At 36.9% G+C, this 24,869-nt stretch overlaps 2 protein-coding genes across 4 annotated transcripts in view; one reads left to right on the forward strand and one right to left on the reverse strand.

Annotated features, from left to right (window-relative positions):
• The first annotated feature begins 3,236 nt into the window (after positions 1 to 3,236).
• The window catches only part of LOC108106463 (exostosin-1), a 69,569-nt gene continuing 47,936 nt past the window's right edge, over positions 3,237 to 24,869 (forward strand). Inside the window, exon 1 of the mRNA XM_017213531.2 lies at positions 3,237 to 5,057. Coding sequence (XP_017069020.1) covers positions 4,258 to 5,057 — 800 coding nt within the window. The 5' untranslated portion in view covers positions 3,237 to 4,257. The remainder of the gene's footprint in view (positions 5,058 to 24,869) is intronic.
• LOC108106465 (G-protein coupled receptor Mth-like) lies at positions 19,748 to 23,238 on the reverse strand. 3 transcript variants are annotated; one of them, XR_005993966.1, is made up of 9 exons: positions 23,113 to 23,237; positions 21,629 to 22,122; positions 21,421 to 21,568; positions 21,184 to 21,360; positions 20,887 to 21,120; positions 20,662 to 20,824; positions 20,409 to 20,603; positions 20,202 to 20,349; positions 19,748 to 20,137 (listed from the first exon to the last, which is right to left on the reverse strand). XR_005993966.1 is itself a non-coding variant. In XM_041819602.1 (8 exons), the coding sequence occupies exons 2-8, from the start codon at positions 22,103 to 22,105 to the stop codon at positions 20,265 to 20,267; spliced, it is 1,479 nt and encodes a 492-aa protein (XP_041675536.1). In that variant the 5' UTR covers positions 22,106 to 22,122; positions 23,113 to 23,238; the 3' UTR covers positions 20,186 to 20,264. The 3 variants fall into 3 exon arrangements, 1 of the variants encoding a protein (XP_041675536.1); XR_005993967.1 differs by having other exon boundaries at positions 23,147 to 23,174; XM_041819602.1 differs by lacking the exon at positions 19,748 to 20,137 and having other exon boundaries at positions 20,186 to 20,349; positions 23,113 to 23,238.

Raw genomic sequence — 24,869 nt, forward strand, 5'->3', positions numbered from 1 at the left:
CGCACATAATATGGCCACTTTATAATGCCAAAGAGGTTTCCATTTTACGGTTCGTATATGTGTTTTGTGGCTGACGATTCGAAGGAATCCCTGGGGCAAGATGTCCTTTCCTTTGCCCTACTTTGGTCTTTGATAGGGAAAAATAAAATTGACAAAAATGGTTCTTAAATATGGGATGTTGTTTAGATATTGTTCTTTAAATGGTTGCGTTTTGAATTTCTTTTACGAACTTTTTGTTGATAATTTTAAGTATGCTCCTGAAAGTATGCAATGAAAAGTTATTTTACATAAAGTGTAATTAAGAATGTTTTTAGGACTTAAAGAAATACTAAGTTCGATTGTTTTATTTCACATTATTATTATAAGCCATCTCATTAAATAGTTACCCTTTAAATATCCTCCTTGTAACCTAATCCCAGGTGCTAGACGCATCTTAACCACTGAACTCCAGATCCAACTTCTGCATAGCCATTTGATTTAGCTCCACTTTCATATCACTCAACTTAATTTTCTGAGAGCCATAAGCTTTCCGTGTGGCTTTTTCAGACAAGCTCGTTAAAAAATCTGTAATAAAGTTTTGCGAAGACTGCGGTTGGCATTCTTCGGCGTCTTCAGCATCCATAAACTCGAGGTGGCAACTAAAAGTGACGTCATAAATTTCGGTGGGTACTTAAACTGCGGCGGAAGTATATATCTGCTTCACCCACTTCTTCTTAACCCCCTTTTGACTTGTGGCTAATGAATTTATGTTGAAGTTGCTGTTGGTTTTGTTGCTTTTTCAGTTGTTATTTTTCCCGGTTACTATTTTGATGAAGACGATGATGATAAAACAGGAGCAGAGAGACCAACAACGCCAGAACTTAAACTTTAACTCACCCAGTTGATTGTCGTGTGGTCTTGCACTTGATAGCCGCCAGTTCAAAGTTTAAGCACGGAGAAAAAATATATGCTACTCTATATCATTTTTATTTTAACTAATTGTGATAAATAAATATTTAATAAAGAATACCTGAAGCTTAGGAAAATATACGTTTTTTTTATAAAAACAAAATAAAATTTAAATTTTTCTTGATGCGCATATTAAAACTAAGAATACCTCTTAATAAAAAACTGCATTTTGATAGTGTAAACAAAATAAAATTGACAGTTTTTATGTCTCTTTGAGTTTTCTTGCATAAACATTAAAAGGAGTTTTGAGGGGACACCATTGGCCAGGTTAAAATCGAATATTGTTTCATTAGCATGGAACAGGAACAACAGCCGAGAGCTGAATATCCATCAAAGTTTCCATTTGGAACACGGATGAGTATGATGATGAGATAGAAAGAGGGTCCCCAGCTGACAGACACCTAAAAATCTCCTTTAGGAAGTCAAATTATGCAGCATGCGCATGATTGATTAACTCTGAATGGGGGCGTTGTTCGTGATTTAGCAGGAAAAAAGAACGAGGAAAATGCTTAAAAAAAGAAGAAAATTGGCATGTGAGCAAACCCAATAATCTCACAAAAGAGTGAATATTAAATGGAAAAGACAGGAGAGAGGAGAGAGGAGGAGAGAGCCTGAAAGGGGCAAAAGAGGACACACGGACGACTGACACTTAATTAGAGGCACGCCGGAAACGGAAACGAGATGCATGGCCATCAAGTGGGTCGAGTGCACTGCCGGCGGAAGAAGAGCAATTTGGACGGCCAAAACGGCAAGGTCGCCGCCAGGTTCTGATATATGCGGAAATGTGTGCGAAACTTTTCCCTTGCTGTCACCAGCATTTAATTTAGATAACTTCGCTAAGGTGCTTAAAACATATTCGTTTTAAATGTTAATGTTTTTATAGTTGTTGAAATCGTCCTATTTATTATTTAATTATTTTCATTTTTTCTGAAAGAAAAATCTTCCAAAAATTACAATACTCGTATTTTAAGAATTTTGGATTATATTTTTCAGTCCTCAGATTTTATTTTCAGAGCTCTTGTTAACAGTTTAAGTTTTTATCTGCTTACTTAATGCTGCTTACCAGCTTCTTATTTCCTATTTCTTACCCATTTTTCTATATATTGGCCAACAAATCTAAAATACTTTTTTTCTCAAAGTGTTCTTTGTTTATTAGCTCAACGCCGATTTAATTCGCTGTGGAGTTGAGCTGTTTATAAGGACGAAGCAGGCAAGTGGAAAGACCTCTAATCAGGGAGATTTTAGAGGAGTTTTCCAGCGCTAGGACTCACAGCTGCGTGGCATATTTGGATTTTTCGGGCGAGTTTTCTATCTAAGCGGGCGCATCATAATTGCGGCCGCAGCGCAGGAAGTGCACAGGAAGACGAAGCGCTCAGCAAGGGGGCGTAGCAAATGCTGGAATGAGGGCGTCGGTGGGAGTGGCATTCCTGTGCATAATTGAAATTCTAGCCTAAATGCGTTTGTAACGGGAAATTGCGCGCGTGGCCAAAAAAGCGCAAAACCGGACGCAAGGATGCGGATGCGGATGTAAAAATGTCCATTTCACAGAAACAGTTTATTTATTTCAGTTTTGTTTTTAATATTACAAAATTATTAGTATACATTTTTCTTCAATAATTTTGGTGCACAGAGAAAAAATGTGGTAAATTTTATAAGTAGTTCTGAAGAAGTTGGCTAATTAATAACGTAAAGAAATAATAATAATTCTCAAAACTTATGTATTTTTGTTAAAAAAGGAAATATTTAAAAAATATAAAAATTTTTCTAAGTGTAGACCGACAACTATAAAACTACTACAAAACGGTTAACAAGTATTTAGTGTTTTTTTTAATGGCAAAGCATAATTGCCTATGTAATTAGTTAGGCGAATAATTAATAAAGGCATAAATGCAATACCTTTGGGTGACATTTGGCGAATGTAGAATGCGCGTAGAACGTGATGTGTGTGGGTTGCCGAAAGTGTAATTAATTTCAAACCCAAACAATTATTATTATGATGCACCAGGGCGGCAAAATGTTTGCAGCAGTTATTGTAGTGGTAATTACATTCCGTAAACATATTACGCCCCAGGGATTAAAACTCCAACCCACGATAATCACTCTCAAACATTGCACCCCCTCAATAAGAGATTTATTTTAAATTTCAAATTTAACAGCTGTAGCAGCAGCGTTGCCACCTAATTTCCAAATACAAATCTAAGCGCGCCAAACAGCGCATGTGCGAGTTTTCCAATAAATTTGTGAGTTCCAGTTGAGTCCTTGTCCGTGTGATAACTTGGCCAGTACACGCCGAGCTATCAAAACGTTAAGACGCGCTTTTTTCGAGCATTTTTGTGCACCTTAGTTGTTATCAAAAGAAGGATAAACGAGAGAACGTAGTAAAGAAATGGAAGTTCATGAGACTTATCAGAATAAAAAGTGAAATATAATAGAGAAATAATTTAATTAGCAATCCAAGCCCTAATTAACAGTATATTTCAATTAAAAAACAAAAACACTGTTTTTAATTCAAACACTAACGCTCTGTGCAAGAGCTGGCAACCCTGCTGGCCGCTCTCTCGCGCGCTCACTGCTCTCATTTGGTGTTGCGAAATGCCGCTCGTTCAGTGTTGCTCAACTCGCGACCGCCGTCTGATTTTTTAGCTGCTAAAAATGTTTTGTGTGTGTTTGTTTTATGTTTCGGTTGTTTAAGACGCGCAAAACAAATGCCTAAACTAAATGAAAATGAAGTGATAAACTGAGCTAAATGTGTGTGCGCGATGCATTTCCTCGCCAAAAACGAGGATCGAACCCTGCCGCCCTTCGACCGCCAGTACCCCCCCGCAAATCGTTAAACGCGCCAGGAAATGAGAAATCATAAAAGATTATGAACGAATAAGGTGTATTACTAATATATATATACATGTGTTTCTTGCCGCCGTGCAATGTGTGTATGTATGTAATAAATAACAACAAGTTCTGGCAATGTTCGATTATCTCTTCAGAATGCAATCAGCGGCCAAATAAATAGTAAAAAGAAAAACAAAAAAAAAACGAAAATGCGCGACAACTAGTGTAAATTTGTGTTGTTGTTGTTGTCGTTGCCGTCGGTACCCCCGCCTCTCCCGCACACAAACACACGCACGCACGCTCTCCCAATCATAAACACACACACAAACAGCCTCCCAATAAAAAAGATTTCCAAAATAAAAGAATAATTATTAAATACAAATAATAACTGAAATTATTGGGGACATCAAATTAAAAGAATTAAATAAATAGGCAAAATTATTGAGGATTCAAAGGCTTTGGATCTATTAAAACCACAAAATGCAGGCCAAAAAACGTTACATTTTGGTCTTTGTATCCTGCGCTTTTTTGGCCTACGCCTATTTCGGTGGATATCGCCTGAAAGTATCGCCTCTGAGACCCCGTAGAGCCCAGCATGAATCGGCCAAAGATGGTGGTGTCCAACCCCACGAGCAATTACCTAGTTTTATCGGCTCCCACGATGTGCAAGAACTTAAAATTCTGCAAAGTAATTTATCAAAAAGTTCGGATATTGTGAAAAATCAGATCGTTCGTAAACCTGACTGCCGCATGGAGACCTGTTTCGATTTTACTCGTTGTTATGATCGCTTTTTGGTCTATATCTATCCACCGGAACCCCTTAACTCACTGGGCGCTGCCCCACCCACATCGGCCAATTACCAAAAGATACTCACTGCCATTCAGGAATCAAGATATCATACAAACGATCCAACGGCCGCCTGTCTGTTTGTACTTGGTATTGATACCTTGGATCGGGACTCACTGTCCGAGGATTATGTACGTAATGTGCCATCAAGATTGGCCAGATTGCCATATTGGAATAATGGCAGAAATCACATCATCTTTAATCTTTACTCGGGCACTTGGCCGGATTATGCGGAAAACTCTTTGGGTTTCGATGCGGGTGAGGCCATTTTAGCCAAGGCCAGCATGGGAGTACTGCAACTGCGGCATGGATTCGACGTCAGTATCCCGCTCTTCCACAAACAATTCCCGCTGAGAGCAGGCGCCACGGGCTCCGTGCAGTCCAACAATTTTCCAGCCAACAAGAAGTATCTGCTGGCTTTCAAGGGCAAGCGGTGAGTTTATAAAGATTTTTATTATATATATGGGGTTGTAGGGAGACTATTTGGGGTTCTTTATAGATCTTAAAGATCTTACTTTATTATAGTTATGATAGATAGGGCAAATAGGGAAATAGATAGGCAAACCAATCAATGGAAGAATCTTTTGAGTTCTTTATTAAGTCTCCTCATTAGAAAATGAGCTCATATCGGTAGAGTAATAGATGTAAACGTATAAATCTAGTACATTTTTGAATAAATCATCTGCCTATATAAAAGTACTACATATATTCTTCTCTAAGAAAATAAAGCTTACTTATGCATTTGTTTACTCATACAATAAAGTTCTTTTAATATAACAAGTTAATAGAAAACTACGAGTAGTGTAAAATGTTAAACTTTTCTTATTTCGTAAATCAAATAGAAGCACAATTATTATCTGTCTATAACAAACAAAGGTGAGAGTATACACTTATAAATACGAGTAAATATAATGCAATATATTGAAGATGATTGATTTTGAAGTGCATATTTATAGGTTTATAAACTGAATATATACTTGTGAGAATGTATATCTCTCCTAATACGAATATTCCCAATATTATAATGCAAACTCTCTTATAAAGATATTTGATCGTCAAAAATAAATTTCGTCTTGATCTCAGGTCTTGGAAATATGCATATATAGCATATAAATTCTTAAAGATAGGGCTAGTTCTTGAGAAACTTTCGAATGCTGGAAAACTGATATGCAAAGCCAGAGACCATCTACTGGCCTTTAAAATCATGCAGTAAAGAGAAAATATATTTATTTATTCAAGAGAATTATTCAATAGGTATTATTCCAAGCGAGAAAATAAATTTGAATATAAAGGCAATTTGGTGAAGAAACGTTTTCATTTTGTAGGTACTGTTAGACGTTCGTTTTAACCAAAAGAGATAGATTTTCTGAAGTGTGATAACTACTTTAACATAAATATGTTAAATTTTACTACTTTCGGACAAAATCCCTTTGTTATTTAATCTTGCGATTATAAACACATAACTATAAGCTGAAAAATCTTTATAATAATAAAGACCTTATTAAAAATAGCACATATAAATTAAATAAAGACTGGCAGAGTTTATATTTACAACCCTGTTGAATAACTTTTTTCCAACAAGGACATGCAGTCAAAGAAATAATCTCTTTATACCCCGGGAATAAACGAGACTGAACTCAGTGAAGCGGGTTAAGGCTTTAACGTGGTAAATTCATTTACTAAAAAACAACTTGCACATTTCCAAAGGGAATTTATAAGCGAATAAAACAAAAATATTTAATCTTTAGAAGGGATTCCTGTGCGAAAATCCCTAAATCTTAAGAAAGTTAAAAACAAGAAAAAACAAATTTATGATTGCAGAAACTTTTTAAAAACTATGTATACTCGTAAAAGAGAGGTAAATTTTAGAAAACTGCTTAATTTCTCAGAAATTCCGAGTGCAGTCATGGGTAGAACAATACACCCAAGTCTTAAATTCCACACCAATTGGAATAACCCCCATTTGAACCCGACGTCTGGCTTAGTCAGGCGGCAAATTGCAGGTTGCATCTATCGATGCCAATCCTCTGGCGGCCCCAAAAAAAAAAAAAAAAAAGAAAGCCGGGCAGAGGCCAGAGGAGCACATGCGAAAACCCAATCGAAATCCGAAACGTTTCACTATTCGAGTTTCAGGCCCCCATTTTCTTCTTTTTCCTCGTTTTTTTTTGTGTTTTTTTTTCGGGGGGGGGCCATTCAAATTGAAAAATTGTCTAGCAACGCGTCATTCGTCATGTCCTTCCATATTCCAAGTTGCTAGTTGCTCCTGTTTTTGGGCCCTTGTCCCCTTGGTGTCCTTTTTTGTGCTTTTGCTTTTGCTACTCTTTTGTTTGTCGCCGCTTTATTGTTGTTTACTCGCTTCTGCCGCCCACAACAACAAAGGCAAAACCAACAACAAGGACATGGACTGGGCTGACGCTTCCCTTTGACATGTAACTCGATTCAATAGCCGGGCATCCAGGACACAGGGCCAAAATATCAATTTTGCTGGGTATTCAGTGGGTAGTAATTTTCGGTTTTCATATGTTGTTCATGTGTTTTCATAATTTTTTGTTTTCTGATATAAGTTAAAGTAAAGTTTTATTTTTCGTATGAAAAAGTTTACAGCTGTTAGAATTTGTTCAGTGTAGGAAGCCCCGGTTCACCTGACCTTTAGCCCTGTAGTAGATGTGGGTGTAAGTTGGGCGGTGGTTGTCTAAGGTTTGGGACACCTCAATATCACCTGATATCCACGTGGTGACATGAGCTCATTGTGCCCTAATTTAAAATTGATTTTCCTTCCCCCGAGGAAGCTTCGATAGTGGAGCGAAAAACTTCAAATACTCGTATATCTATGGAAATTCCTTGAGGACAAGTTTTCATTAGGTTAAGTGCTGGAAAAACAGCAATTAGTGGAGAAACTGCTAACTAACATTCAGTAACTAATAAGTGAAGTAGGTAAAGTAAGGAAAGTAGATTTTAAAGGGATATAAAACCCACAGATTAGACAGAATATTAGGTTATATCAAGGTTTATTTTAAAAGAACAATAATACCCAAAGAGATCTTTAAAAATCCACAATAAAAGCTTATTTTATGGCTCATTAGATATGCCAAATGTTTACGACAGAAAACATAAAACACTTGTGAATTTATAAACAAACACCTAGAAAATGATAAAACTATTAAAATTTAAGTACCCAACAGAATAGTAAAAACTTTTAATAACATTTATTATTCAGTAGATATGCTCAGATATTAAATCTATAGTAAAAGATTATGTTTTACTATCAAAGTGAAACCTTCAACTAGAGGAACAATAGCAGCTCTAGCAGAATCAACGAACAACAACCAACAGGAACGGCAAACTCGAATGAATACGAGAGACGCCAAAGTGATGTTAAAGTTGTTAACAACACATACACAGCTACGCACTCTCTGTTGGGGTGGTGAGGGGTTGGTCTGGTGGGGGTGGGTTTGCTGTCAACCCCAACCTTAACTTCACTTTACACATACAATTAAAAGCGAAAGGAACGACACGTACTAGGCCACTTTACAATTATGCGTCCAAACCAACAGATGCACTGAGAGAAAGTCTTTAAAAAGGTTAAAAATAATACAATGAAGTTACTTAAAAATTAGGTCATGGGAAAACTATTTTGAAAAGGGTTTAATTTGTAGACTTAGCCAACGCACTGTTGAAAATATTAAAAATTTTTAGGCTCTAGAATACTTTTAGCTAATTTTTACTAATTCCAAAAAAGGGTCGTTATTTTCTTCATTCTTTATTTCTAAATATCATTAATCATTAATTGATATCTAGCAGCATAGCCATGTGAGTTATAAATTCATTTACTTTAATTCCCATATAAAAACTCGAATATGTAAAAGTTATTCAAATATTTCCCATCAATACATCAATATTTCCTTATTGTGTACCAATATTGTCGAGCCGAGCAGACGGAAAGAAGCCTTACCAAACTAGCCACATATATCCAAACCCCACAACGCCTGCCAACTCCACCAAATAACCACTCATACCACCCACATTTACATACCCAGTTGCCTGGACATCCTTTGCGGCTTCACTTCCCTGGGAAACTGTTGGAAAAGTTTTCTTTTCCCCGTTTAATTGCAGAATGCTCTCGTTCGTACTCCGTGTGTGTGAATTGTGGGAAAAGTGGAGAGAAAAAAAAAAAGCCAACAAAACATAAGCGAAAATTGGGGGAGGGGGGTAGTGTGGTGTCCAAGAGAAAGAGGGAAAGTGTATGTTTTTCTGGGGTCAGAGTTAATCTGCGGTTGGGAGTCTGCGTTTGACATTCTTCTTTGGGGTTTTTGGTTTCTGGCTTTTACTAGCGATAAAATTATCTGAGATTTGGTTATATAATCAATGGCCAAAACAGGTTCCAATGAGAGCTCATCAATATGTCAAAGAGAAAAAAACCATCGACCATTATCAATCATTGACGCTGATTAAGCGCTGACTAATCGAAAAAGTCTGCCAAAAGCTTTTTTGACAGCCAATTCGAATGAGAATTAAGTTTTTGGCCAACTCAAAATTGGTTGGAAACTTTTTAATTATGCGGGAATTATAAAAGATTTTAATTTACCACTAAAACTGACATCCCCCTAAACTTAAAAAGCTATTCACTTTACCTTAAGAACAAACAAAGATGCAACATCCGGTAGACTTCCCCAAACATCTAATGAGCAGAGAACAGCACAGAGAAAAGCAGAGAACAGCACAATTTCTATGGCACCCCAAATTGTCTAAAGAATTTAGCGTCAATATCTCGGGGAAACCCCAAGAGAATGAAATCAACTTGCACGCTCCCCGCTTACACTCCCTTACAAAAAAGCAAAAGTTTTACCATCCAAATCATAAAAAGAAAACCAAGGGAAACCTTTTGCCAGGTGCCAACGCCTGCGTTTCGCACGTTCTTAACTTGGTTTTATTAACCTTTCATATCTCCCTGAATGGTGTGCGAATTTCATATGCTTCGAGTATATAGTAAAAGATATACATATGTGAGGGGCTATATACATATATATACAGCCATTTGCTATCTATAACTTGGCTGAGTTTTTGTGACAATTGCTTGCCGGTTAACAGAAACTTGATGGGGCTTTTTATGAGTGACTTTCCGCAATTAGAGGGAAAACTTCAACCAGCCGGCAAGCAATTCACCTTGAAGGACCCGGCAAGTTGTGCTCATAATTTGGTTTCCTCCTCCAATTAGCAGAGAAACGAGGACGACTACGTGGCTACCCCCTACCCCACTTTCTCCTCATTGGGCAATTATTTATTATTACTGTTTTTTTTCAAGAACCAACTGTTATGTTTTGTTTTCAAAAGCTTTTTCGATTGACTCGGAACTAACATCTATATATTCCATATATAGATATGCATGGATATATATATTTGGAAGGACTTCTGACATTTGAAATTCGTTGCACATGTCCATCCATTGCTCTAAGGGATGTGCGCTGGCTTCTGGTTTTTTTTGCTGGTTTAGTAGTTAGCTTTGAGTTTCATTCGGTTGGGGATTTGGCCCTGGATGTGGATTAGGATGTCGGTCGGTTGTCGGTTGTTGGATGTTGAATGTTGAACGTTGGACATTGGACGCTGGATGTTGTTGCACAGCATGCGTAGTTGGTCATGCCAAATTGCAATTGCATTTTACAGGCAAACATTTTTTGCTGCTGCTGCTGCTGCTGCTGGCCAGTTTTCCAGCTCCAGCGAACTGACCTCTCCTCCTCCCCTCAATCCACAAATCGCTCAAATCAATTCGTTGCGGTTCGCATTCGGTTTTATTTCATTGCGATTCGATTTACTTCGCCTTTGCTGTGGGTTAAAATTAGCTTTTCAGCTCGGTGCGAGCTTTAAACTTAATTAATTTTCCACAGAATTCGATCTTGGTTCCCTCGGCCTTGGGGAAATTTTCGGGTTAATGGAAAATCTAATCAAAATCAAGGCGGTTGCAAGATGCACCTGCCATATTTCGGGGTAGAAAATGGGAAAATTTGTAATGGAAAACATAAACATACCTTCATTGTGTTTTCCTTTCGGTGGCAGAACAATAATTGCATTCCGATAACTCAATCTGCTCATTTAAAAGATGAATTTTAATTCGTTATTTATCAATTCGTTTCCGTCACTCGGGAGATTATTCAATTAATATTTTTCGTTTAATTGCAATTAATATTTTAAATTGACATTCAGTGTATTTAATTTGTCTTTAAACTATTTAATCACTTGAAGTTATATAAAATCTTTTTAAATTGGAAATTAAAATCTTTTTAACATCTAAAACTACGATAAACTAGTTTGGCTTAAAATATAAAATCCGCTTTAAATGCTCCCCCAAAAAGCCCTTCTAGCCACATGCACTAAATCTATGCCGACGAATTGAATTGATTATGGCCCAGAAATTCTGGTTTCTGGCCCTTAAAGATGCCAATAACCCGACAAGTGTTATATGGAGCCCAAGGAGATGGTCTACCAAGTAACCTTTTGCAGGGGAATGGCGATGGAAGCTTTCCAAGTACTCTCTACTTATGACGTGTAAGCGGCTCAAACAGTTTATGCGATTTTCAGCTTTATTGACGGCACGTGCCGAACCGGCCAAAAGAGGGATGGTGGTTGGTCTACCCCGGAACGTGTGAAATACTATCCGCCCAGGAACCGCCACAATCTCATCTGACCCACCCAGCACAATCAGACAAACTGCCTCTGCCTCTCTCCGGTTTTCCTCGAGGAACTCATTATCAATGAACCCAAAAGTCGAGGCATGGCGGAGGTTATCGCTCTGGAATTCCGCGTCCATCTTCTCATTTCAGATTGGCGACAGCCGCGAGCAATTTAAAAACTGTTCCTAAATTGTCTCAAATTTCAGCTTTTCAGTGGAAGAGGAACCCTCCAACGACATTCACTAAGTGACATTAGTTGGCATTTTTTGTCTTTCCCTCTGCCTCACTGACTTATGCAGATCTCGTTTTAGCTTCGGCTCTTTAAGGTCAGCCAAGTGTGCGTGTTTGTGTGCCAAAATAAAAGTCAATAAAAAACAGTAAGGCAACTTGATGACCATAAATAATTTTTATGTTCAATGTTTTCTGGCCTGCCAAGCCAACTGCGTCAAATTAACTTCACAAAATGATTTGGCGATAAATAGATAGGAAGGAAAAAAAAACAACGAGGAAAACGAAAATCCTTCAAATTTATTTAACCGAAAACGATGGATGAGCGTTCAAGGAAAGCAGCGACCTCATAAAAATTGGCTTTGCAGGTCGAACTGAATTTATTCATAAAGAAAGGAAGGAAACTTTTTGGAAATTGTTTTTCTATTAACTGGTTGGGTTTGTGGTGAAGATTGGTTATATTTTAAAAGGTTTAAAGATAGTAATGCCTTAAGGTTTTTAGTTTTGAATAAATTTGGAGACTAAAAAGTTATAAAACTTGGTGGATGTAAATTTGATATATTTTTAAGCCAGTAATGTGGGAAGATAAATTAAAGCCTTATTATTTGTTAAATTTTAATATAATATATATTTTTAAAATTAATAAATTCAATTTAACTTTCAATTTAAACTCTCTTCTTTTCTTTCCACAAAAATAAAACTTCATTTTCCTTAGAAACTCATTTTCCTGATACCTTTTTCTCTTTTACAATATTTTTAATCCTTTTATTTTTTATACAATTTTCCAAAATATTAAAAACTTTTAAAAATACAAACTAACTAAATTATGTTATCTTTGTCTTTGGCGAGAAGAAAGAATCCCAGCTTAAACCTAATTAACATTTCCACACATTTTCCCGCAAAAGTTGGTTTCCACAAAAATCTCTTAGTTTTCAACTTTGAGCATTCATTCGAAAAATGTACCGAAAAAAAAGCAAACAAAAATACCCAAAAAAGAGAGCAAGACTCTGGGGCACTCTGAACAAATTATAATTCAATTGGACTCAATTGAGTGGCGCCCAAAAGGAGACAGCCGACGCAGTGCAGCCGAGATCGGGGGAAACCGCTAAAACCACCAAACAATTTCACCCACTCGCTGCATTTTGCAATTCATTTCGTGATTATTATTATTATTTTCACATAGGGATGGCACAGCGTTAATGAAATAAAAAACATTTAATTTTCATTTCATTTTGTAATGAGTCATGATAAAGTGGAGAGAGTGGAGAGTGTGGTAGTTCGGGTGACGGCCCAGGATTGCAGAAAGTTTGGCCTAAATATGGTGATGGTTGGTCATCTACCCAACTCCCTTTTTTTTTTTAATTATGCCTATGTGTGCAGCTGTGTGTGTGTGTGTTGGCCCTTTCACTTGGCTTGACTTGGCTCATGGCCTGGCCCCTTGGTTTTGCGGTTCGTTCTGTGCTAAATGCGCATATGGCGCGAAATGGATTTCGTAGGCCAAAATGGCAGAAATATTAGTAGCATTTAAAAAGTTGATAAACCAAAGTGATATCTAGTAAAGAAGAAGTTTTACTAAATTTTTAAGGATTATAAAAAATCACGATGAGTAAATATTTAAAAATTAATCAGAATATTGCTTTGAGGTTCTGTTTTCGGATTGATATGTACAGAATGGAAAATATTTCTTTAGCATTGGATATTTTCCATAGAAGCTTTATTTAACACACTCTTTTAGATGAGCTTCCCATAACTCCCTTAATTATTTTTTACTATTTTTTTATTTTTTATCCAGCCCAATACTCTCATTGTTTTACTGAGTCCCCTTACCCAGCGGTTGTTCTTGCAACTGAGGCAGTGTCTCTGGCGATACACACACACATATGCACTGGGATTGTTGAAATAATATGTCATGTGTGCATTTTCCAACCAACAACAACAAAACAACAACAACAACAACAACAACAACAACAACAACAACAATAACAAATAGTAAAACACGAATAGCAGAGCTGTTATTCCTCCTGCTGCAGTGCATTTATTTATGTTTATTTTTTTCCCCTATCCATTATTGTGCAGCACGCCAAAGTTTTGGCTTGAAGTTGGCTTTAAAGATTTTTGTAATAACTTGTTTTTTTTTTGGTTTTGCCTACTTTTAGGGATCTGTTTTAAATTTACGAGCAGGGTAAGGAAATAGCAAAAGGGGCAAGAGTGGGGGGGCGGCGGCTGCGTTAATGTAATTATGATAAAATGCGTCACCGCAACGAGTTGAATGGGCTTTTCCCGCCCTAATTTCCCGCACTTCAGCGTCATGGCTGTTGAACAAATTTGTTGCCAAAAACACGCAGCAACACTTGAGAACACGCGTCGTAGAAAACAATAAATTTATAAACGTTTCCCTGTGCCCTATGCCCGCATCCTTTCCTGCCGCTGCGGAGTTATGCCAACAATAATGGCACAAAACGTTCTCCAAAGAGGAGCCAGTATGTATATATGTATGTGTAAACCCTGGAAGGGGGGGGAGGGGGTCCTGACAAATGGGTGTTTTGCCAAGAGGAGGTGAAGGTGCGGGAAGAGGGCTCTTTGGGTACGTGCTTGGCGAAGGAGTCTGTAAAGGATTTTACTAAAAGACCAGCTGAAGAGGGACGCGAGGTGTTGGCTTTTCCGTATGCCTTACCATGAAAATGGTTTTGAAATATCCTTTTGTTTTGGGATTTTCTTGCTTAATTCATCGTTGAAAAACACCTGATCACCTGATTCGAATTTAATAGAGGTTTATGGTTTTTTATTTGCTAAGTTAAAGGGGAAACTAAGTATTAGTTTGTGTTTAAAAGCAACATTTGAAGATTTTTCTAACAAAAACTTTACAGTTAAAAGCTTAAAAATAAATAAATAAACTCTCCTCATATATCTAAGAAAAATATATGAAAAAAACTATGAAAAATTCTACAATGTTGTGCCCGGAAAATCCCCTAGAAAATCCAGCTTAGTAATGTCCACCATGCAAGCTCATCCAAAACTTCGCAGCACAAATGTAGATTTTTATTTCCCTTTCATTTTCCTCTATTTTTCACTTCAAAAATGTTTTTGGCCCCAAGAAGCGTATCGTAATGTATGTGTGTCTGAGTTTAGTATGTATTTGTGAGTATCTTTGTGTGGTTTTGGAGTATCTCTGTGTATGAGTATGGCGTGCGGTTATTCCCCGCTTGCTAAACAATGAAACTTTATTTGCGATATTTCTCCGCAACTTCCTTGCCCTCCTTTGGCTTTGTTTCCATTTTGAGCCCTGTTGTTATTGCATTTTCATTGTTTGTTATTTACTTTGGCACTTTTGCTCTGTTACAATTTTTAGTTGAGCGACCGACAGACCCGGCAGACAGACGACGCTGATGTTATTTATTGCCCAACAACAAGAACACACTCACAGAGGCCGAAGTGCCGGAGAATCCGCTCACGTTTCAAATAAATTGATTAAATTTCATGACACTTCATCATGCCACACAGCAGCCGCAGCCGCAGCCGGCAACAACAATCAAATTTCCACGCTTTTTGAGCGCCTTTTTTTTTTTTTTTGGAGAGCTAGAACTTTTTCCCATAAAGCCCGCTTTTGAGGGTTGAATGGGGTCGATGCACAGGCAGAAAATCTTAGCTGAAATGGTTTAGATTGATGGGAATTTGGTTCTGAAATGATTTTGAGTAAATTTTTATTTGATAATAGCTGCTTCTGTAGTTTCTGGTGGCTTGAATTATAGATTTTGATGTAAGAAATTTTATTTTAAGCATTAAATCGAATTGAATAAAATATTATTTATATATTATTCGTTTTTGTTCATATTTTTGGAGCTTCTTCATAAGACTCTTCATGTGATTTCCCCTCTAAACTTTAATTAAACAGTCATTCTCGTACTTCCCTTTTTGCCTTCTTATCTAAAAGTTATTTCAAAACTTCTTTCTACACCTGCAAAAAATTTGTTTAAGAATCTTGTGGTTATTAGTAATATTTTTCCCAGTGCCTTGTAGCATGCATGTCCTGTTTCTTGCGACATGATTATTATTATTATTATGCAAGCAGGCGGCCTTCTTTCCGCCTCAAAAATAAAATCGAGGCAAAAACCGCAGCATACTTCCAGGCGCTAATTAACCAACTTCCCTCTGCTTCCGCCCACCATCCCCTTAGCGTAATGAATATTTGAAAAGCGTTTTTTAATTGAATTTACACTCGTGGCCGTTTCTCGTGTTTTTTTTTTTTTGCTTATTCCCTTAACATTTGTCTTTCTCAAACAACAAAAACCATACGCCAAAGGGAAAATACATAAAAATAAGCAGAAGCGCAAACATATAATCAAATTAAAAAGCCAGCATCCCACACATATACACTTCTATTTGATTGTATTTGATTTAATTAAATTTTTTTTCGTTTGTTGCCATTTATTTTTTTTTAGCCCCTCTTTGCTTTCGGTTGCCAAATGAACTGCATAAAAGAGAAAAGCCCCGAAAAAAAAAGCTAAACCAAAATAAAAATAAATACTCTTGTCAATAGGGAAAAGCCGAAGGAGTATTTCTAAATAAGTGCAAAGAATTTATTTGGGTTATTTGAACCTTTTTTTTGCAGGATCTTTGTGGGCAGCTTTTGCATTTGAACTTTATACCAAAATGCCAGACAGCGGGTCAAATGAAGGTCCGTGCCATTCATATCAGGTCAGTCGTTTGGTTGTCTGCTCCTAAAGACCAGAAATTAATTGGGCGCAAGAATGTTTTGAGAAATAAGTGAATTTTTATTTGAAAAGATGTTTACAGGGGGGAGTTGTGAGAGAAAACACAAGTAGGCTTAAAAAGTAATGTTTACAGAATTTATTTATTAATTAATAATAATTAATTCATGGATAGATTGATTTTTGTTAATATTAAAAATAAATTTCCTCCTCCAACTATTCCAAAAAGTTAATTGCTTTTAACAGAACTCAGCAAACTTCGCAACAACTTCAGAGACCATTCAACTTTTGTAATGGCCACTTTCGAATACCAAAATCTACCACTGGAATTCACGCTCTCTTTTCTTTTCTACAAAAAAAAAAAAATTAAGGAAAACTCCAAAGTGAATCTCCCACCTCTAGGCGAAAATCTCTTCAAAAGTTAGCTTCATTTTGGCACTTGACGTTCACTTCTGGACCGCTCGCATTTCTAACATATTTCCACTTTTATTCCACTGTTAATGTAATTTCATTTTACGCTTTTCCGCTGGCTCCATCTTTCTCGCGCTGGCCCCATGGAATTTGTGAAGGACTTTTCATGTGGATAATTAAGCAAAATACCAACAAAAGAAGGGCAGCAAATGGCATAAAAGGGCAAAGTGGAAGGGAAATGGAAAATAAGCCAGCGGGGTAAAAAAAAAAGAACCGATGTTGATGTATGTTTTTCCTTCCCTTTTTTTTCTTCTTTCCTTCATATTAAATAGCATTTTATTTATTCTTTTTTCTTAATACTCAAAGAACTTTATTTGCGGTTGAGCATCCTCATCTGGATCCTTTTCATATTTTATTTATTTTTCTACCTTTTTCGGAAGTTCTGTTTGGGATTTGGCAACTAACTAATTAAATTTAATATATATTATTTAGACAGCAATTTTATGAAGATATGAATTCACTTTTTTAGAAACGTTTTCCTTTAAATATCAAAAATTGTCTTTCTGAAATCTTGTGAATATTTTGAAGAACCTTTAAAGAACCCAAACTAACCAAGTTGTAGTAGTTTCTAAGCACGTTTTTCTGCAGCAAATATCTGAATTAAAAATGTATAAGACTGCATCTGTTCAATTTTGGAATAGAAAAGAACCCATATTTTTCGATTGGCTGCACTATATTGCCTTTCGATACAAAGAAGCTTCGATTAGGCCAACAAATTGCAGTTCTTTCGTCGGTTAATTGAAATCCTGGCTCTTGCTGCTCTCTCACTTTAAATCTCTTTTTCGGTTCTGCTTGAGGGGGGGTTAAAATCGAGGAGCAAGCATTCAATTGCGGCAGCTGCCACATCCTGCCACATAGCCAGGATATGGAGTTTGGCTCTGCTCGACTACTCGTGGCTAGCAATGTGCTGTTGGCCGTTGCCTGTTGGCTATGGGATGCTGGCTGCAATCGACAAAATGTGCTTCAATAGTTTTCTAATGGACTTCATCCGCCATTTAATGCACACACTCACACTCGCCGGGGCAATTGAGGTCCGAAAAAGGCGAACACGTTGGCAGCTTGCAAAGATTAATGATCAATGCAGGCGCAGGACATGGCAGGATACGCCCAAGACCCACACTCTCTCACACACATACACACATGACGCGATAATATGCGATTTGGAGCCTGGCATCGAGGCGTATCAATAAAAATCCTCCTGTCAACCCCCTCCTCCTACCCCTTAGAACCACTCCAGCCGCCCAGATGCGCTACGACTGCTATTGACAGAGCCATCGAGCAGCGACAGGAGGACATACCATCCTCATCCACATACTCTCATCCCCATTCCTATCCCAACATCGACTAGAGAAGCGAATCCTTTCGCAGCAAAGCACTTGCCATGCATGAAGTTATTTAATAAAAATTGAATGGCTCTCCCTCCATCGCCCAGAAAACTTTCTGTTTGTGTTTGGTTATCGATATGAGCAGCCAGCCAATCGGTATCGCTGGATGAACTCCTTTTCCCCCACCCCGCACTTCTAGGCTATTAAAATCAATGCTAGCGTATAAGGAGAGAAAGGTGAATCGATTCTGCAATGGCAAAATGAGTAGAGAACTTCAAGATTTTGGCCATTGCGTGACTGAAAGTTTAATTTCCAGTTTTTTGTGAGCTTAAACGATAAATTTAAAGGAAACTTTAAACTAAGATCTATATCAAAGACTTTCAGATTAAGAAAATATAAGCTTAAAATGAGTAATTTGAGTTTCAGAAAATCATCATATTAACACACATTACATACTTTCTCTGATATTACTAGTTAAATACCACGACTAAATCCTAGAACAAACCAAAAACCAAACTTACACTTAAGGCTACTAGTTCTCTACAAAATATTTCATCGTTTAGTTAATAGCTCACCTCCATCGTGGCTTAAATGAGCCAATAGTCACTCGAACTCCCCAACCAATCGGAATATTAAAAGTTTGCCATGAATTCATGGACTCCATCCTTGATATTTCCACCTGATGGATCCATTTCCGTGAGGGCAAAGAACAGGCACAGCTGGGTGGTGTTTTATTATTTCCATTTTTTTTTTTAAGTTTTGCGAACTAGAAATTCAATTCGTGACGTGAAATGTAATATGCATTAAAATTATAATGCGCGCACACGTTAAACGAGATGCTGATGCTCCACTACCAGGCCCAGGCTGAAATTCCCAGAAGGGGAAAAGACGAAGGGAATGCACTGATGTGAGTGGTTTATCCACATTTTCCCCTGCAGTTTGCGCTAAATCCGCTCAGTGCAGTTTGGCAAATTGTGCTAGCTGCGTTATCCACCCGCCGCCAACTTTTATGCCTACGTGGATGGGGTGTAGTAAGGACGAGAGTTTTTGCAGCCAGGACTCTCTCCTACACACACACACACACACATCCAAGTGTCTGCCGTAATTGCCGCCGTGCTGTTGATTACACTTCAACGGCCAACATACACATATGTATATGCAAACCACCCACTACACCCTATACCCCGCATAAACTTGGCAACACCCACACATCTTCATTCTGCTGGCACTAGCCCGCTGGGCTTTTAACTGCGCTAGTTTTAGCCATAAACTCGAGCTCCAGAACCCAGAAACTGCTGATGCACTGCAGCTACATTTGGTAGCTGGTAGCCCAAGCTGGAACTGAAGCTGTACTAGCTACGTAACACATGATTGCCAGCCGACAAAATTGTCATTTGCTTTTTGATTTAAAATTAATTAATTTTGAGTTAAGAAAAGGAAAAAGCTTCTTAAAATATTTTTAAATATTATTATGGAAGTTCTAAATATATTTAATTATATTATTCCTGCAACGATTTCATAAAAAAATTATGTTTTTATTTATTAATCATTTAATTAACACGATTCTAATATTAGGTGAATTCACCGACTTTATAACATTCAAGAAATAAGTCTTAAACTGAACTAACTTTCATCTGTGATGAAACCTCGCCTATAAGCTTTTATTTGCTCATAGGTTCTTGAAGAGAACTTTCTTACTCTCAACTTAAAGTTTATCTCTTGTATTCAAGTTCATTTCTCTTGAATGCAAAAGTTACTATCTTTTAAATGTCCTTAACAGGATCTTATGGCCTTGATCGACTGTGGAAAGTTTACGGGTTAAGTCTAGCCTAAATGAATTCTTTAGGTCTAAAGTCTGGTAAGAAGACTTTTTTGTTTTCAACTTTTCGTAAGGGAAAATTTAGGTACTGCAATCTGTGTTTACGACACAATATCTTTATGGGAAAATTTTACTGGTATTTTCCATGGTCGATCATTTTTACAAAGATCTTTACTTATTCTTTACTTATAGTTGAAGTGGAGGTGAAGAGAGGTTACAAATCTGTAATCTTAATTCATAAACAAGACATTTTAGTCAGCATTTTAGTGGTAAACCTTTTAAAATTGGTCAAAAAGCTGAAAAAAGATGACAAAATTTTGAAACCTTTTTTTAATATCATAAATATATTTTTACGCTCACCTAATATTTAAGTTTTTATAGACTTAAGTAGAGGTCTTCCCCGTTCATACTTTGCTTTTAGTTTTATGCCATGCGTCGGTAAGATTTCATATCCTCATGCGGAATGCCGCAGTCATCGACCTGCGTTTCATCATTGACACCAGTATATCTTTTCAAAAATAATCAAAAATATAGCTTATTTAGGATTTAATTTTCAAAGAAACATACCTCTCCTTCAAGAGCTTAAGCGTAGTGCCCTTAAGAATAAACAGCCCAAATATGATAATACCCTGGGAGCAATTAATATAGTCAGCCACTAAGAAGATGCTGGCCCAAGTCTTATTGTTCTGGACAAGGTAGGAGATTATGTCAAAGCTCCAAGAAATGCCCATTATGACAAAGAGTCGTGACAGAAGGGCAAAGCTTTAATAAGAAATTATGAATTATGATTATATTTATGTAAATATTATTTATAACTTACGTCTGCTTTATCATGATAAGTTGCTTCTTCATTTTCAGCTTGAGAGCATAATTACTTTCAACCTGCATTATATGACTAGTTGTGGAAACGAACATAGATATGTTAAAGACAACTACACATAGTATCGGTCCATAGAGATAGATCATGGCACTCCAGTCATGGGCTGTGGGTTACAGAAGTTTCATAATCCTTCATCATTGGTTAAAATATAGATTAAGAACACACTTTTGATCCAACATTGGTTGTTGCTGCCCACATGAGGATTCCAATTTGGGTTCTCTACATTCTCATTGGCCACATAGGTTATACCAGTCAAGAGCAACGCCATGCTCCAGGCATAAACGCTTAAGGTCCGGAAGCGATCCAACGAAGAGGGACCGCAGAGTTTATTTCGAAGATGCAGACTGATGATGGAAAGCCAGAAGAAGGTGGACATCACAAAGAAGTAACCAAGGAAGCCTATGGGGATTCTTTGTATTAATTTGTTTTACTAGTTAATACCTTAGTTAATAGTTAGCTAACCTGCTGTCTTACAAAAGCCTTGTGCCAATTTAAAATAGTCAAGCAACAGAATCAGGAATCCCAAAAAGAGGCAGGTCATGTAGCAGATGAAGCACTTTCCATGCGAAGTTCGTAGTTTCTTAACGTACAAATACACAGCGATGGTAAGAAGCAGGCATATCATCGATATCATAATTACTATGTAAAATATGGAAAGCGTTAAGTCGGGTTAGCTTTATCCTTGTCTATATAACTCACAAGTGATCTTTCCCACATCAAGAGGACTATCTTCCAAGCACACATGAGGTGCCATTCGTATGCTGCCGTCTGGGAACATTTGGTTTTGCATGCAGATTTCCGGCTTCTCGTAGTTTACTTTGTAATAGTCAAGTCCAAGGGTTCCATTCTAAGGAGGGGATATACCATTTAAACTAGTTAAAGTTTGTATATATTTACTATTATTTACCCTAAAGAGTGAATACTTTTCCTTTTCCAATTGATCATTTACGACGTAAACATTCTTGGGCTTACAGGGCAAGGGGATGTGTTGAGCGATAATTCCGACCTCCGATGTGTCGTTGATGATCTCTTTTAGGGCATCATAAAACCTGTCTGCCTCTGCCTCCTTCGTAAGGTAATCAAAGCACTTTCCATCTTTCATTATTTGATTAGACGGACAGCAAAACCTGACACAGAATACTATATCGCAGATACATCCTCTTAAGTGGTGAGGAACCTTTTCCATTGATCCTGGTATAGTGTCGTATTCTCCAGTCAAATCGGCAGGAATGTTTATGTCTTTATACATATATGATCCATTATTAAGCCTTTTGCTGTAAGTTATGTCTACAGTGTCGAAGATATCGCAATTGGGTATTTCTGCAAGCGATATTTTTACCAACAGCGAAAGTATCGGGATTAACGTTCCCAGATTTATAAGCATTTTTGTCGTGAAAATATCTAAAATTGGTGGGAGAAATTTGAATTTTTTGGTGTTAGAAAGAGAAAAAGAATAAAGGAAAATCGTGGTATATCCGAATATGTTAGCCTTTGTTTTTGAAAATCCTGGCACTTTACACATCAATTTTTTGGTGATTTATTATTGTGGTTATCTCACTTTGCACAGTAATGTTTTGAACTGATAAAAAACTATATATACTTTAATAAAAGTTATGCTTTTCGTGTAATCCAAAGTGACACGTAAGATAGGCGTTGCCTAATTTCCGAATTTAATTTTGAACCGTGATTCAGTAGTATACATTTTAATGGGAATATTGTTTTTATATTTAATAAGAATAAAGGATATGTTAATCACATAAAGGATATGTAAATATATATAAATTAATTAGGTATATATATTTATGTATATATATTAGGTTGTCAAAGAAGTCTTGCGGTATAAAATTGGTTACATTAATGCGATTCAAGTCAAATATGCGCTGTTTTGTTCGATGACGCGTTCCCAACGAGATGCCAACTTCATAATGCCCCTCTCATAGAAGCTCGCTTCCCTATTGGCAAAAAACTCGGAGCGTGGCGCATCTTCGACCACCTCTACCTCTCAGAACGAAAACGTTGATGCCATCGTTGTGCCTTGGATATGCAAACTGTATCGGAAACTGTTGGCGGTTTGAGATGCATTTTTGCCTTTATCGTAGTAGTACTGTAAAATATGCCGTATTTTCTCTTTATTTTGCTCCATGATTGCGACGCTATAACTCACGAACGATTTAAAAGAAAAGAACAATCAATCAAACACGTGTTAGCGCGTGAAATGAGCTTTCCAAAAAGGTATAGTATCGCCTGATGCGACGAATAGAACAAGAACTACACCAACTAGCGAAAATACCGCAAGACTTTTTTGACAACCTAATATATACATAAATATATATATATATACATAAACATATTTATGTATTTATTATTATATGTAAGTATATGTATATTCACAATTAGGATTCACAAATAGTTAGGATTTAAGCACCCGAAAGCTGTTATATAGTTAGTTCCCGACGCTGGTTCTTAAAAGACTGAGACGACTTATATTGTACAACTCTCCCGAGACTGTAATATTTATAAAAAGATGACTAATAATTTGACGGAGTTATCAAAAAAGCATAAATTTGCGCTTGTTTTGGGTTATCCAGAATTCCTAATGTAAAGACAGCCTGTGCTGTATTTAATTTGGAAAACATGTGAATAATGCTGATAAAGTCATTTCATAAAATATTATAAGAATGACAATAATGTTGAAATGTTAAATGTATTCCACTAAAATCAGTTTTTTTTAAGAATTTAAACAATCTTTCAGTAAGGTTATTTTGTTGAGTCGAATAGATAAATATCCATGCTAAAATTTTTTTAATAATTAAATTCCAAAGAAAGAAAGAAGAATTTCAATTCAAGTTTTTGTCGGAAAAGATTTTATTATAATTTTTTTTTGGAAGCTAAGCTCAGCATTTAAATATTTATTTAACCCAGCGGTTTCATAGTTGAGATAAATTTAGTGATTATGATGAACTTAAAAATGCATTATCAAAACCGCATAAGCTGACTATATTTTTATTTTCAAAAATAAAAAATAAATACAAAATATAAAAATAAATAATAAAAATATAAAAAAAGGAAGCTATTACTTATAGTTTTCTTAGAAACTGGAGTAGAAAGGCTTAAATTCAGAAACTTAAACTTTAATTTAATACGAAAGAAAACGAATAATTTACTACAATGCAATCTTATTCCTAAAATGTATTCAAAAATACAGCCGTATAAGCTGCAGAAAAATAGTTCCGACTTCCTTTTTGGAAATCCAAACCCAAATCAACAGGGACACTTTGGTCGCCTCCACCATATGCATATGAATGTGTGCAACTGCTCGTGTCCCTCTTTAGTTCGAGAGCTCTGGATCCCAAAACTAAACGGCTCCCATTTTCATCCCACCACTCCTTTTGCAAGCCCCCCAAACCTTTTTGCCTTTTTCCACCCAGGTTTTGGGTTCTTCCTGTGTGAGCTGTGGCAACAGCTATATTTGAATATTTAATTTTTTTAGCAAGCTGGGAACATTTCGCACTTCGCAAACTGACGCTAAACGATGCTGTAGAGCTATCGTTGTTACCCGTCAGCTTTTCCATCAGCCTTCGAGCCACCCTCTTTATTTCACCGTGTGAATTTTCGAGAGGGAGTTGGTTTTCGTAGAGCAAACAAAATATTTTCAACGGCAAATGAATCAGCAGCTCGTGCTATATTTCCGCTGGCTTCGTTGATTGCGAGTTCAATGCTCGCTTTGAGGACACAATGCCCGAAATTGGCTTTAGCCGAATTGTTCAAATTCATAATTAATATAATTTCGACACGATTCAGTTTGATGTACCACACAGAGAGAGAAAACCTGACCATTTCTCACCTGTCACGTTTTTAATTAAAAGAATTTTCGCTTTAATAAATTCAACTTTGACAGCAGTAGGTCGCCAGAAGGTGCCAGGCAAATTAATGAACGAGCAGCGAATGCAGCCAGCTCATGTTTAACCGTTTCGCCAGTTAACCAGCCAGCGCAACAATTTAAACGTTCTTTCAATATTTAATTGACTTGGTCGGCTTGGTCTCTCTCTCTTTCTTCCACTCCCTCTCCCCCGCACAATTCAGTTTTCAAAAAGAACATGGCCAAAAGGATTGTCGTTCGTAGTCGCCTTGCGTAATCGATTTGCGTT

Source organism: Drosophila eugracilis, unplaced genomic scaffold (assembly GCF_018153835.1).
Source record: "Drosophila eugracilis isolate 14026-0451.02 unplaced genomic scaffold, ASM1815383v1 contig_81, whole genome shotgun sequence".
In the NCBI taxonomy this organism is placed as follows: domain Eukaryota; kingdom Metazoa; phylum Arthropoda; class Insecta; order Diptera; family Drosophilidae; genus Drosophila; species Drosophila eugracilis.